Source organism: Neovison vison, chromosome 5, assembly GCF_020171115.1.
Source record: "Neovison vison isolate M4711 chromosome 5, ASM_NN_V1, whole genome shotgun sequence".
In the NCBI taxonomy this organism is placed as follows: domain Eukaryota; kingdom Metazoa; phylum Chordata; class Mammalia; order Carnivora; family Mustelidae; genus Neogale; species Neogale vison.
The window spans coordinates 40,088,271-40,102,980 of record NC_058095.1 but is presented as its reverse complement, the minus strand read 5'-3'; the positions used below and the strand labels follow the sequence as shown (position 1 = coordinate 40,102,980).

General features: G+C 41.4%; 1 protein-coding gene across 1 annotated transcript in view; it reads left to right on the top strand.

Annotated features, from left to right (window-relative positions):
- ANKFN1 (ankyrin repeat and fibronectin type III domain containing 1) overlaps window positions 1-12,389 on the top strand; it is a 137,122-nt gene extending 124,733 nt beyond the window's left edge. The window contains exon 17 of the mRNA XM_044248626.1: window positions 11,593-12,389. Coding sequence (XP_044104561.1) covers window positions 11,593-12,389 — 797 coding nt within the window. The remainder of the gene's footprint in view (window positions 1-11,592) is intronic.
- The last annotated feature ends 2,321 nt before the right edge of the window (window positions 12,390-14,710 follow it).

The following is a 14,710-nucleotide window of genomic DNA, read 5'->3' as shown; positions in this document are numbered from 1 at the left end:
TATTCTTTCAAATCAAATCTGGCTGTTGTGTGAAGAGACCTCAGTGGGATAGTACTAGAAGCTGGGATATCAATTACGAAACCAGTAACAGAGGGATACCAAGTTTTCTGGCATGAATGTCTCTGAATATCATGACATTTACCAAAAAAAGGTTACACCAGAAGAGAAACAAGCTTGGGTGGTTAGTTAGTTAGTTTAGGTGGTTAGTAAGTTTAGGGCATCCCAACAAAAAAGGATTATGGGGTCTGGAGCTCAGGAAATAGACTGGACTTATAACATGAACTTAAGAATTATTGACATATGAATGATGTAGCTACAAAAATGCTTGGGATTCCCTAGAGAGAGAAGTCAGAGAAGGAGAGGAGAGTCTGGAAAGATCCCTGTGGAATGGACAGCAGGACTTCTTAGACTAAGAAATAACAACCAGAGGAAGAAGATTAAAAAATAAGAGAATAGTGTCACAGAAATTAAAGCATGTCAAACAATGGTGAGAGGTTAAATAAAACTGAAAAGCTTCTGTTGGATTATTTTTCTTTTCAACAACGAAGTCATCTGTAATCTGGATGATAGCGGTATATGAAGGGGAGGAGAGATAAACCCAACAGAAGTAGATCAGGGAGTAAATGGGAGTTAAAGGAATGGAACCAGTAAGGACACATTCTTCAGAATCTTGGCTATGAAAAAGAAGAGTGAGGGAGGGCAGTAGCTAGAGAGGTCTAGGGTTGTAAGGGCATTTTTTTTTAAAGGCAAGAGAGATATTCCCTCTGTTGTTCCACAATTTACATAAGTCTGCAAACGACTCTTCAATTCCCCTTCCACCTTCACAGCCCTTGCCTGCCCTCTCTGCTCACAGAACCTTCCCAGCATTTAATGTTCTCTTGGCTGCAGGGTCCTAAGGAGGTCCCCTTGGCTGTATGAGGGTGGCCTCTCCTGTGCCACAGAAGTGCCAAACTCTCATAATGGCCAGATGACGGGTTACAAACACTCTCTACTGGGAGGATCTGGCCAATTACATTTGGATTTTATTATTAATCTAAAATGTGAGCTATCATCATTCTGTTCCTTAAAATATAACTCTCTCTTGGGTCCATTTATTTCTCTGAAGCCAAGATTCCATGGGCTGTGAAACACAAAGACGTGGAGGGAAGCAAATGAAAAATGGAACCCAGTGACAGGAAAACTGGGGAGAAACATTTAGGTCCGATCCCCTCACAAAAGCAAAAGCTTTTCACAGCAATGAAATCTGCTTCTGCATACTCTGTCCTCTGCACTAGTGTGCTACTTTTATTTGGAAACCATTTATGAGGAGGAAAAAAATCCTATTTAGAGGAACATCCCCAGTGAGTTGCCCACAGAGCAGAGTTTGCAATACAATTCCATTCTGGGTGGATAGGGTTCACCTAACTTCTGAGGAGCCTGCTGGAGGAAGTACAGTCTATCACAAAACTGCCAGCCCAAGATTCTGTTTTAAGGCTGTTGAGTACCTTGGTTTTGTCTTTGTGTATCTGCATGTGCTGGGGGACAGGGAAGGGGGGAGTGGAACTCTTTAACTTAACTTCCCATTTCCTTGTGGTTTTCAAACACAAGTAGAACTCCTCTGAGTCAATTAAAATTAAGCATCTCCCAAGGACCCAAGGGGGAAAGTTGGCTCCTAGAAAAGGCAACTCAAGGCAGGGGGTGGAACGATTTGGTCCATCACATGGGTATTTTCTCTCCCACTCCTTTTCTGTGGGTATAGTGGTCACAGGCAGCAGCAATTTTTTTTTCCGATACTGCTCTTTCTCCTAGTGACGCATGGGTGAGGCAACAGAGGGGTGGGGGGCGTTGTTTCCTTCAGATGCATCTGAAAATTATCCTGATCTTCCAAATGTAAATCTTCCTTGTAACCTTTTCCCAGACACTGTTAAGAACACTATAGTATAAAATAAACCGTTCAAAAAAATCAACGGGATTCTGAAGATGTTATTTCTCTAGAGAAATCAGAAGGTGAACAACCCCTGAGGTTCTACCCAAGACCTGATGAGATTTATTTTAATTCTTCATTTATAAATTATTTAAATTCTACTCAAACACACTGGAAATAGATTCAGTGAAGCATATAAAAAATACAAATTTGGACAGTGGTACATTAAAAAGGTGAAGACAGATTTTCTTAGGGCAAATACTGCTTATTATTTCTGTCTTTCTGTCCTGCCATGCCCCCTGCCTTTAAGAGAAAAGCAATAGCTTTAAATCAATTATTCTTTCCTGAAATGTCATCTCCACATAACGCCCTCAAAATCCACATCAACTCTACTCTGCTGTTGTTGGCCTGATCCACAGAGACCAGGAGTTGCAACACCCATTACAATGGCAAGAAAGCCAAGCTTCCTAAGCCAGCACTAATACTATGGGCAGAACTTTCATCAAACAACTCCTGGGTCAGTCAGAGGGGAAACTCGAGGTTCTACCAATGCTAGCCTGCCCAGTGGGCCTTCTAAGGGAAATTGAGGAGCACAACCAGGTTTATTAAAATAACAACTAGGCAAGGTGCCTAAAATGCTTAATGGAGCATATGGCCTGGATCTAGGGATGGAAGCTGCACTTTGCATTCTTTTCCAGGAAGAGAGGGAGTGGCAGTGGCCTAAGTCCCTGGAAACTCTCCTTAGTGCCCTGGCTGGCATCCTGGAGATTTTCCCAGCTCGTTCTGGGAGGGGTATCCCACTCTAAGCAATAGGTTCCACTAAGTCTTATAATAAATAATACAACCACCATGGAAGTCAAATATTTAGATTCCCACTAGAACAGTGTTTCCCAACTGTGGGCTCATGAACCTACAAGATAATATTTACCACTCCATACCCAAGCCCATTTTCCTCTCCTTGGGTATGACAGTTGTAACTAGTTCTTCTTTTAATTTATCTCCTATTTCCCTTGCTCTTAGGAGCTATGGTAAAGAAGGTATATCATTTACTAATTCACTGCTATATCAAGGCTGGGAAATACAGACTGAACTAGATCATCACCAGCACAAGACACCATACAAGAGAGTATTATTCTCCTTTATTATCAACAGCATTCTCACAGCAAATCTTGGAAGTTTATCTGATTACTGGTTTGTATTTCAATATGTAATATTCGCAATATGTTTTCTAGTTACTCTCTAAATATTGAAGGGAAGAGTGGCACTTAAAGTATTTCTAACAACCTGATTTAATCACCATAGTACCTATTGGAGACAGGCAATGGATTACATACAGGCCATGGAGGATGAAAGGTTCAGAGGCACTAAGTGATTTGCTCAAGATCACATACACAGTAAGAAGCAAGACAGGACGTTACCCCAGGTTTATCTGATTTTAAGATACTTGGTTTTTTTGCTACAGTTAGGCTGACTCTTAAGTCAATCATCACCAAATATAAAGCAAAATGATTTAGGTGATTATTTTCGGGAATTTCTGTGGCAAATTAAGTAAATTAGCTCCTTCCAGGCTGCTTTCAGTATTGTTTTTAAGAAGCAATCAAATCTTACAACTCTTTATACTCCCAGATTTCAGTATTTGTTTTAGTTTTAATCAGTTCAGCATACCTGAGAGCTTTGTTGTATGCACCAGAGAAACAGGACAAGAGGCTAATAACGCAGTGATGATTAAGTCACGGTCTTGTTAGGAGGTCCTTATGGCCTACTATCCATGTTCAAATTAGATGAGCAGAGATAAACAAGATACAGTGCATGCCTTCTAGAGTTCATGGTTCAATAATGGAGATAAACATGTAAATGAGTTTTTTTTTTTAAAGATTTTATTTATTTGACAGACAGAGACCAGAAGTGGGCAGAGAGGCAGGCAGAGAGAGGGAAGCAGGCTCCTGTGAGCAGAGAGCCCGATGTGGGGCTGGATCCCAGGACCCTGAGATCATGACCTGAGCTGAAGGCAGAGGCTTTAACCCACTGAGCCACCCAGGCGCCCCTGTAAATGAGTTTATAATAAACCTTGATAAATGCAATAACAGAGATATGAATAAAATGCCAGAAGAGGTAAGAGAACTAAGCAACTAACTGTACCTGCGGAAATCAGCACAGGTACTTCCTGAGAGTCCTAAAATATGATTCCCCATTGAAAATTAGAAGGTCAGACCTTTGAAGAACACCTTCATATACTCCTTAGTCCCCTGAAAACTATAAAAGCTCAATATTTGTATGCTGAGAGGTCAAACTGCAAACTGCTCTATCAGACTGTGGATTGGAAAGAGGAAGAAAGTGTCACAGACTCCTCAACAGCTGCTTGTAGTTACAGTCATTTTTACTATCAGACTTCTAGAGGATTGAATGGTGACCCTAAAATGGTATGTCCAAGTCCTAACCCCTATAACCTGTGAATGTCACCTTATTTGCAGACGTAATTAAGGATCTTAAGATGAGATCATCCTGAATTATCAGGGTGACCCCAAGATCCAATAATAAGTGTCCTTATCAGAGACAGAAGAGAGTCCATGTGAAGACAGAAGCAGATACTGGAGTGATGCCACCACAGACAATGCCAACAGCCACCAGAAGCTGGAAGTGGCAAGAAAATACTCTTTCCTAGAGCCTCCTAAGGGAGTGCAGCCCTAATGACACCTTGATTTCAGACTTCTGGCTTCCAGAGCTGTGAGAGAATACATTTCTGTAGTTTTAAGCCACCCAGTGTGTGGTGATTTGCTATAACAGCCACAGGAAACTAACATAAAACCTAACATGCTTCTCTAGCAGCAGCAACATCAAGAAGTGCTTATTAAGAGTTTAATTAATATAACTCTGTGTGGGTCCCACACAAACTAAATTAGATGAACCAGGCCCCAGCCCTCAGGAAGCTTCCATGGAAAGCCATGAAAATGCTAACGTGAATAGCAGTAGGGAGGTCTTTGGAGTGAGACAAATCTGCATGTGAGCTCCTATCAGCTACTTATCAGCTATGTATAAATTTAAAAATGTAATAAGCCTAAGACTTAATACTCTCATCTGCACAATGGGAATTGTTATACACATTAAATGGATGAAGGACCTACACTACCTAGCAATGGCTTGCCCACAGTAAGCACTAAGAAAATGTCAGGTATGCATTACTAGTGTAGGCACAATTGTATACAAATGAATACATATGGCCAGCTGAACAGAAACACTGATCAGCCAGAGAAGCTCAACTAAATTCAATTCTTTGGATCTTACTTCCAGCCCAATTTCAAATCTTCAGTTAACTTCTCTTCCTCATCACGCTGACAGCACCTATTGCTACCATCATCAAAAACAACCCATAGTTCTGAGACCCTGTTACTTACAATGCCCAATTTTTCTCACAAAAGATGAGGAAAAGTGCTGTCTAAAACTTGTTTTAAGACTGTTAAAGTCCTTCAGCCCAAGACTTTATCCAGTTCTCTTTTTCTAGCATGAAAATCTCTCTGTATCTATCTTCTTCCCCACCTCATGCCCTTCTGCTCTTTTTCACTAAACGCCAGTGCCAGCACTGGTGCTCACAAGTGATCACCCCTTCTTGTTATGTCCGTCAGCCTACCATTCTTGTATCTTCAACGGTTCCCTTCCAATCGTTCTTTCATCTCTACCCACAAACATCTTCCCTCAGCCTTGCAACCCAGGCTCTAATTCCATCTCCTCCAGGATATCTTGGCCAATCTATCCAAATTAAATTTACCACCTCTTCCACTGCCCAACCCAGCCCAAATCTACTGCCTAACCCTGCTGCACTTAACTCTTCCAGTTTAAGGCAGATACCACCATTCAGACACTGAGCCCTGAAACCTGCTGGTCGTTTCAGGGCCTTTACACTTACCTCTCCAAGTGGTCTAGGACTCTTCTCTCAGACTTTCACACAGCTGATTCCTTCTGATCCTCAAGGTCTCACCCAGACTCCCTTCTCTACGGGGATTCCTCCCTTGGCTACATTAGCAAAAGAACCTTCCTCCCAAATCACTCTCTACCTGAAACCCAGTTTCATTTTCTTCATGGAATTTTGCACTATCTGATATTAATCTTTTGTATTTTTTGACTTATTTATCTTAATCCACACTCTGTGAGCTGCTTAAAAGCAGATACCCTATCTGCCTAGAATAAAACAGGTGCTTAGTAAACATCTTTGCATGAGTAATTTCCCTGGATTTATATTTTCCTCCATATAACCACTGCTCTTGCACAGCCCTACAATCTGGGAAAAAAAAAAAAATTAAAGAAACACAGCTTGGACCTCAGCCTCCTAGTTGGCCTCCTTTCTGTATGTTTCCTCCTCATCCAGTTCATCTTACATCCTACCTGCTACAGAATTATCCTAAATCACAGCTCTCAACTTGTCAATTACTTCTTCAAAATTCTTCAGTAGCTACCCACTGGGTACAAAATTAGGTACAAACTCCTTATCTAAGATTTACTATTCTCTTCTGGCTCTCCCCTACCTGTTAAAAAATTAATCTCCCTCTTTTTAACCACTTATTTTGAAATAATTGGAGAAGCAGTAGGTTGCAAAGAAATGTCCAGGAATTCCCATGTACCCTTCCCCCAACCTTTCGAACATCAACAACTTAAACACAGTTCTCATACAACACCACAACCAGCTCTCACTAGTTATGTAGACACTTGTCCATGCATGTGTGTATGCATGTGCTCGCACACAAGCAGTCAGGCTTACTTGGATAGCTGTGGGCAGTTTTATCATAAGGATGGCCATGGGTAATCACCACCATAACCAAAATACTCAACTGTACCATCACCCAAAACTCCTTCTGTTCCCCCTTTATTGCTTTACTCATTCCCCCCATCTCTATCCCTGCTACTACTATTCTTCATCTCTGTAATTATTTCACGAATGTTACATAAATGGAATTCTTTATTTTTATTGGTAAGTAGTAGTCCATAGTATGGATGTGCCACAGTTTAACAATTCATCCACTGAAGGACATTTGAGTAGCTTCTGGTTTGGGGCTAAGACAAATAAAATTGCTATGAACAATCATGCACAAGTCCTGCATGGATATAGCCTTAATTTTCCTAGGATAAATTATTTAAATTTAGAGTGCAATCACTGGCATCTTACTTTTGTAGCCTGATTTCCCCCAAATTCCTTTCCTGTTCCCTTTTTATAGCCAAGTAGAGCCGTTTGTACTGTTCTTCTTCCTCTCTGGTTTCTAATCCTCTCATCATTTGCATGTTAATAGCTGCCTAAAGAAAGTGGATGAAGAAATAAAACAATTTAGAAAATAGGAACAAATGAGGAAATAAATAATAAATAAGAGATGATAAATAAATAAGAGATGATAGAGTATCTTATCAGTCCTGCCCCAATGAAATGCAATCTCTTTCCTATAAACCTACATCATATTTGCTAAACTTCTCTTACAAAATATATGTTCTCCTAGTCTCATGGATGCATACATGCCCTATACTTTCATTAGAACAGTAAACTCTCTGGAGACAGGTCACTTCTTATTAATTTTATATTTACTTGGGCATCAAGAACAGTGCTTCTGTTAGAGCAGGAGCTAAAGCAAAAGAGAATCTTCATTGTTGACTGAATGGATGAATTAAATATATCTGCCCTAAGAGGGCTCTGACCTAACCAGGAATCCAGGATGTTATATTTGCATTAAAAAAGACAACTAATAATATAAGTCTATACAGGCTAAATGCCAAAGGATAATAGAAGCAAGAAGTGTTAGAGAAATGAAGACAAGAGAGCAATTTTTTTCTGGGATAGTTGGGGAGTGTTTCTTAAAGAAGGCTATGTTTGGGGGAACCCTTGAACAGATAGGTAGACCTCAGAAAATTAGGAAAGGGAGTCTTTTTTGGTAAACATTACTTAAAGAACAGTAGATGGGTTGATCTCCTCTGTAGCTGCTAGACAATATTCCATAATACAGATGTGCCCAGATTTTTAAATCATCCTCCTAATAAGACATTCAGATGTGCATCAGTTAGGATTATGTTTGGATCCATGTCACGAAAAACCCAAATGAGAGTGTCATGAACACAAAACACTTTGTTTCTCTTGTGTGAAAGAAGCCCAGAGGCAGACAATTCATTGTTCGTAATGTGGACTCCATGGTCCTCAGATTCCACACTCCCTTTTTCAGCTCTAACACTCTAACACGTGGCTTTTTTTCCCTAAGGCTGCCTCATGGGCCTACCCAGCTCTCTTTATGCAGCCTTCCAGAAGTTTCATATAGTACTTTCAGTTCTAACTCATTGGCCAGAACTTAGTTATATGGCCATACCTAGCTGCAAGGGAAGCTGAAAAACTGTGGTCTTTTACATGAGTGTATCGCTGTCTCAAAGAAAACTTAAGATTTGTACCAAAAATGGATAATAAATATTGGGTAGCAGCCAACAGTGAGAGAACAAAACTGAAATCTTGCCCTGCCAATGAGTAAGCACACACATCTTCCATAGTCAGGAAAAAGAGAAAGAAGCACTTCACGCCCTGACCCTGAAATAAACAAACAAGCAAAAAAAAAAAAAAAAAAAAAAAAAAAAGTGGGGGGGTTACATCTGGTTCTACTTCCTAAAATAGAAGAAACCTTAATCCTGTTTGTGTAAATTACTAACTCCTTAACAAAACAAAAATTTTCCCTGAAGTCTGCAATATTCTTATGATAATCACATCTGATTTTCCACCATGAACAATATAACTATAACCTTTAATCCTGTGGGTTTTTACTTTAAATACCTGTTGTATTTTTCAATCAGCAAGCCAGTTCTGAATTTGGACTCCCTTGCAGAATTTTGCAAGTAAGCGATTTTTCTTTTCTCAAGTGATTTTTCTCTTCTTAATACTTTGGTGCCTCTAAGTCTTCCTTTCACACAGTCTCAGCCACAAGATTCTTTCTCATTTTCCCTATTATAAATCACGCTGCAGTAAACAACTTGTAAATGTCACCGTGTATACAGAGTGACAATTCCTCAAACACAGATATCTAAAAAAGGACTTGCTGGGACAAATGATATGCACATTTTTAATATAGTGTACCAAAACATTATCTGAAGAGCTGTGCTAGTTTATATTCCCAGCATCATTCTATGAGCATCCCTGATTCCCCACACATCACCAACACATAAGATTATCACTCTTTTCATTTTTACCAAATATGATGGGCAAAAACATGTCCTGTTGTTTCAACATCCATTTCCCTAACTACCACCTAGTTAGTAATTATAGTCTATCTAAAGTTGAATATTTTTAGTATGTTTATTGGCCATTTGTATTAATTATTCTTTGAAGAACTGATTCTCATCTGCCCATCTGGATTGTCTTCCTATGGATTTACAGAAAATATTTGTATATTCTGGCTATTAACCTTTTGTTACACATACTATTACTGTTTTCTTCTAATCTATCACTTACCTTTTTACTTTGTTTATAGTATCATGTGGTTTACAAAGTATTAAACTGTGATGCAGTCAAATTTGTCACTTCTCTGACTTCTAGGATTTTGTCTTGCTTATAATGACCATGTCACCCTAAAATTACAAACATACTGTCTTCTGTCACTTTTAGGGTTTGCCTGTCACATTTAAGCTAAATTATCTTTATCTTTATATATGCCATGACATAGGATTTTTTTCTAATTATCTTGCTAAAGGGATAGCCAGTTGTCCCAACACTATATCCTGAATAATCTGTTCACTTCCCTACATTGAAATGTTATCTTAACCACATGTTACCACACAGAATTACCACTATTTGTAGATTTTACTTTTCTGTTCTACATGTCTATCTGTCCATTTATACACCAATACTACAAAGTTTTAGCTACCAAATCTCTAGTATTTTTTGGAGGTGCCTGGGTGGCTCAGTTGCTTAAGCATCTGCCTTCAGCTCAGGTCATAGTCTCAGGGTCCTGGGATTGAGCCCCACATTGGGCTCCCTGCTCAGTGGAGAGCCTGCTTCTCTCTCTGCCGCTCCCCCTACTTGTTCTCTCTCTCTCTCTTTTTCTCCATCTCCCCACCCCACCAAATAAATAAATAAAAATCTTTTTTTAAAAAATGTAGTTATTTTTTGGTATCTGGTAAATCAGGATCCTCCCTATTGTATCTTTGAAAAAGAAAAAAAAGTTGGCTGATCTCATAAATTTTCTCTTCCAGATGACTTTAAACATAAGTTTACTAAATTCTACTTAAAAATCCTACAGAGACTTTTTTTTAATTGAGATTACCTGATTTGTAAATGAGCAATTTTTCATTTGCTTTTTTTTTATTTATTTCATTTATTTGAGAGAGAGAGAGAGAGCAGCAGGAGAGTGACAGAGACTCTGGAGCCGATTTAGTGCTGAGCATGGACTCCGACGCTGGGCTCCATCTCACAAACCCAGTACCACCACCTCAGGAGTCGACCTCTTAACTGACTATGGCACCCAGGTGCCCCCAGCAGTTTTTCTTTTTAAGAGCACTTTCATGTTTTCAAATAAATATATGCTTTCACAATCAGCATGTATTTACCAAGTACCTACCTTGGGCTGAGTTCCATGGGAAATTCAAAGGATTTAAAGACAGTCCTTGCCCCACCAAAATGTACAACCTGGCTGAAAGGAAGAAAAAGATATAAACAACTAGTGCATTAAATGACAAATATCTAAGAACTAAACTTCTGGCTCACTTATGGTCACTATAGTATGCACTTTGAGGCTTTTTTTTTAATTTTTAATTTTTTATAAACATATATTTTTATCCCCAGGGGTACAGGTCCGTGAATCGCCAGGTCCACACACCCCACAGCACTCACCAAAGCACACACACCCCCCCTCAATGTCCATAACCCCACCCCCCTTCTCCCAACTTGAGGCTTATTTTTGCCTCTCATCTTACTTCTGTTTTTGTTTTTTCTTTGGCCTTATTTTTGCTTTATTTTTTTTTTCTTTTTAAACACCTGACAACTGGGGTAAATGTTTATAAACATAATCAATTTCCAATTTACAGTCATCCTAGGGAAGAAGTTCTATCATCCTAGGGGAGAAGTTCTATTATCATCCCCAGTTTACAGATAAGAAAACTAAAGCTCAGAGAACTTAAGTAACTCTCCCAAGGTCACAGAACTAGTAGGTGGAGGATAGCTAGGATCTGAAACCCAGTTAACCTGACTTCAGTCCCCATAGTGTCACCTCTTCTCCGCCCCCACCCACAACCTCTTAAGTTCCTGCTACTCTATCGAATGCAAAAATTATCTCTGAAATAAGGATAGGAAATGAATGAATAACATTCAGCTTTCTTTCCTGTTTCATCCTCTCTACACATGTCCAGCCAATAATAAAAGTGCACATGGGAATAAGGACACGGGGAATAAGGACACATTACCCTCTGCCACTATCCAGGTTGGACCTATCCAAGTTCCTCTCCCTCCTTCCCCTTAAGCTAAGCACAGGACCCACTACATAATTTACAGGACCCTACACAAAACCAAAACGTGGGGCCCCTTGTTCAAAAATAATGACTACCTTCAAGGGGCAGAGAGACTGTTCAAGGAAGCCCAGGGCTCTTCTAGGCACAGGGGTGGGGAGGGCTCAAGCACACAGATCCTACCCCATGAAGCAGGCCCAGGCTAAGAGTTTCTTTTCTAACCCGGGTCTCAGGCTTTGCAGATTCACAGCCCTGTTCTGATGAAGAAGGCTGCTCAGAAGTCTTCCTCCCCACCGACAGCGACTACGACTCCAGCGATGCTCTGAGCCCCCGAGACCTGGACCTGGTGTACCTGTCATCACACGACATCGCCCAGCAAGCGCTAAGCGGCCTAAGTGGCAGCGCCCCCGACGTCCTTCAGGTGCATGACATTAAGAGTCCTCTGGGGCCCGGTCAGGACCCCCAGGGCCGGGTCCTGGGGCCAGACCCTGACCACTCGTGCGCCGAGGTCCTCCACAGCCTGACGCTGACGGGCTTGGCGTCCAAGAACCAAGCCAAGATGGCGCCAGGCTCGCGGCCGGCGCTGGGCTTCCTGGGAAAGCGGAAGGCGGCCAAGCACCAGCACTACGGCGGCTTCAGCCGCCATCAGCGCTGGCTGCGCATACACAGCGAGACGCAGTCGCTGTCGCTGTCCGAGGGCGTTTACACGCAGCACCCGTCCCGGGCCTGCGGCCTGGCCGAAGATCCTGCAGAGGCCGAGCGGCTGGGACCAGCCCCCGATGGGCCCCGGAGCCTGATTCTAGCTCACACCAGGAGCCTCCCTGAAGAGGGGAAGAGCACTCTCCAAGACCCGAGGCCTGCCGTACGCCGCATTTACGTGGAGCCCTACTCTGCAGCGATGGTGGACTCAAAGCCCTGGGCTGCCTTGAGCCCGCCCCCAGGAAGCCACTCTGGCCTGCCCAGCCCCACAGGTCCGGAGATGAGCCCTGAGGGCCCGACCACATCCCAGGTGTCAGAAATACTAAGCAGCATGCTTTAGGGAGGGTCCCCTTCCACCGCATTTTCCATCACCCTCCCTCCCTCCCGCTCCCACTGTGTCTCCATCCCTTTTCAAATGGTTTGAATGTTAAAACTCCAAAAGTTACAGGTTCAAGGCCCTCTTTTTTAGGAAAGAGTTGGGTGGAGGTGAGAGTTGCCAGTTTTGTTCCCAGTTCAGGGCATAGAAGAGCTTTTGTGTCAATGTGGAGACCTAGACACAAGGGTTCAAACATGCCAACCGGTTGGGAGGCACTCTTGTTGGAGGCAGGGCTACCTAAAAAACCACCCTCAGTTCTACAGCTGGCTCTGTAATCTGACCTTTGGGTTTAGGTATCTTTCATGAATTTGTGATTGGTGGGGAGGAGTTCTAGAGATGAAAGTAAGATTAACACTATTTTTCCTTCCACTGTGAACCTTTAGAAGAGTATAAGGGAAAGAAGCCCAGGTCTTCAGGGCACAAGGTCAGGTGGACTTGTTCTAGGTTCCCAGTTAGGTAAACCAAGTCATTCCAAAGTGCAGAGTTCTCAGCTGGTCACCAAATCAAATTTATCCATCAGAACTAATATGATTAAGTAGGCAGTCATTTTCTTCATTTAGTGTTGTGTGGAAGCCACTAGATGCAAAAGTAGAGGATGCTTTGCTTCTAGCTTTGTCTTGCAAAGGTAAAATAGGGCACAAAGCAGCCCTTCCTACACACTCATCTCCCATTGAAGCATGGATATGGGCCTTATATTATTCAGGTGTAGGGACATAGCTAAATTAAGTGAAAACCTAGGTTAAAAACAAGGAGGAGTAAGAGAGAGATGAGCTTTTCCTCTACAATCCTAAAATAAGTCCATGAGTCTTTGTCTCTGAAAATGATAGTGGGTCTGCTCAGATTCTTAGGTGTTGGAAGGTCATTGAATGAGAAAGTGCCCTTCAGATACGGCACAGCAGTTGATGGAGTCCTTACAGCTACGCTGGTACATCTGTGCACCCCTACATCAGTGGTTCCAAGGCTATACTTTGAAACACCTGAAATTCATGCTTTGGTCTCAATGCCTCTCACCTGCCTTTCTCACAAATGAGAAACCCAAATCAAAGAGAAATCACACTGCATATTCAAAAAAAGCCTGAACCTTCTCTTATTTCCTGGAGCCAAGACTCATTCAGTTTACTGATACTCTAAATGGTCCTTTTCTGCTTCACAGGCATTTGGGTTAAATATTGCTCTTTATGGGCCCTACCCCTGTCCTCACAGTTCTACCATTCCTCCTCATGGGAGTTCATACAAAGTCCCCTGTTCACAATGTTATTCCGAATCCTTCCATTTTTAAAACATTTGATTTAAACATAAATAATTACCCTGGCGGAAAGGTACAGATTTGGCCCATGGCCTATGGTCATTAGAAAACTAAGGCCCAGAGCTCAATCTTTATTTTTTTAAGAGATTTTATACTCAGTGACCGCCCCCCCACACACACACACAAAGATTCTTGAGCAGAATCACGGTGGCTCCTTTTCCATGCCTGCAAGGATTTTAAAATGCAGTTTTCTTCTGTTCTGAGTGAATTCCATGTATATGGAGTGGTAGAGCTAGAAAAGACCATAAAATTAGTCTAAGTCCTTGTAATTACAGATGAGACGATTAAACCCAAGAGAGGTTAAGTGATTGCACAAGGTCACAGAGCTAGTTTAGTCTCAGGGTCAGAACCCAGAAGCATTCCCTTTACAGTAGGCTGGCCCATTGGGAATCGGTACATACCAATAGTCAACTTTTGATTGCCTACTGGCTACTTACCTAGTTTGTAGATTATCTTTTAATTCCAAATTCAACTCCTTTTCTCAACTTTTACCTAAAAGATTTCCATTATCACAGAGCTCCTTGTTGGCAGGAAATAACAAATTTCACATAGTTAATAGCTAAGTTAATTAAAAAGCAAATTGCAGAGAAATGTTATTTAATATTACACACCATATGACTCCCCTTTAATAATAAAAATGACAGCGTCATCTGCATTTAGTTTCTACTTATTTCTAATTATGGGACAGATTATATATGTTGAAAGCTGGAATTGTCAAAAACTAAGAAACCAAGTGATTCTCTGACCATGACCTTTCTGGTGGCATGGAAGGAAGCTTGTGACGGTTAATTGGATGGGAGGCATTCAATAGGCAGCAAAAGCAGAGACTGACCCACTCTTCTGGCCCCTCATTTGGTCGGCAAGCTCTGGCACTTTGCACCAAATAATGACTCATGAAGTAAAATTGCATTAAACCCAAACACACTAATTTATATTGAGATCATGGGTTATTTTTTCACCTTCTATGAGGAAAAGAGGT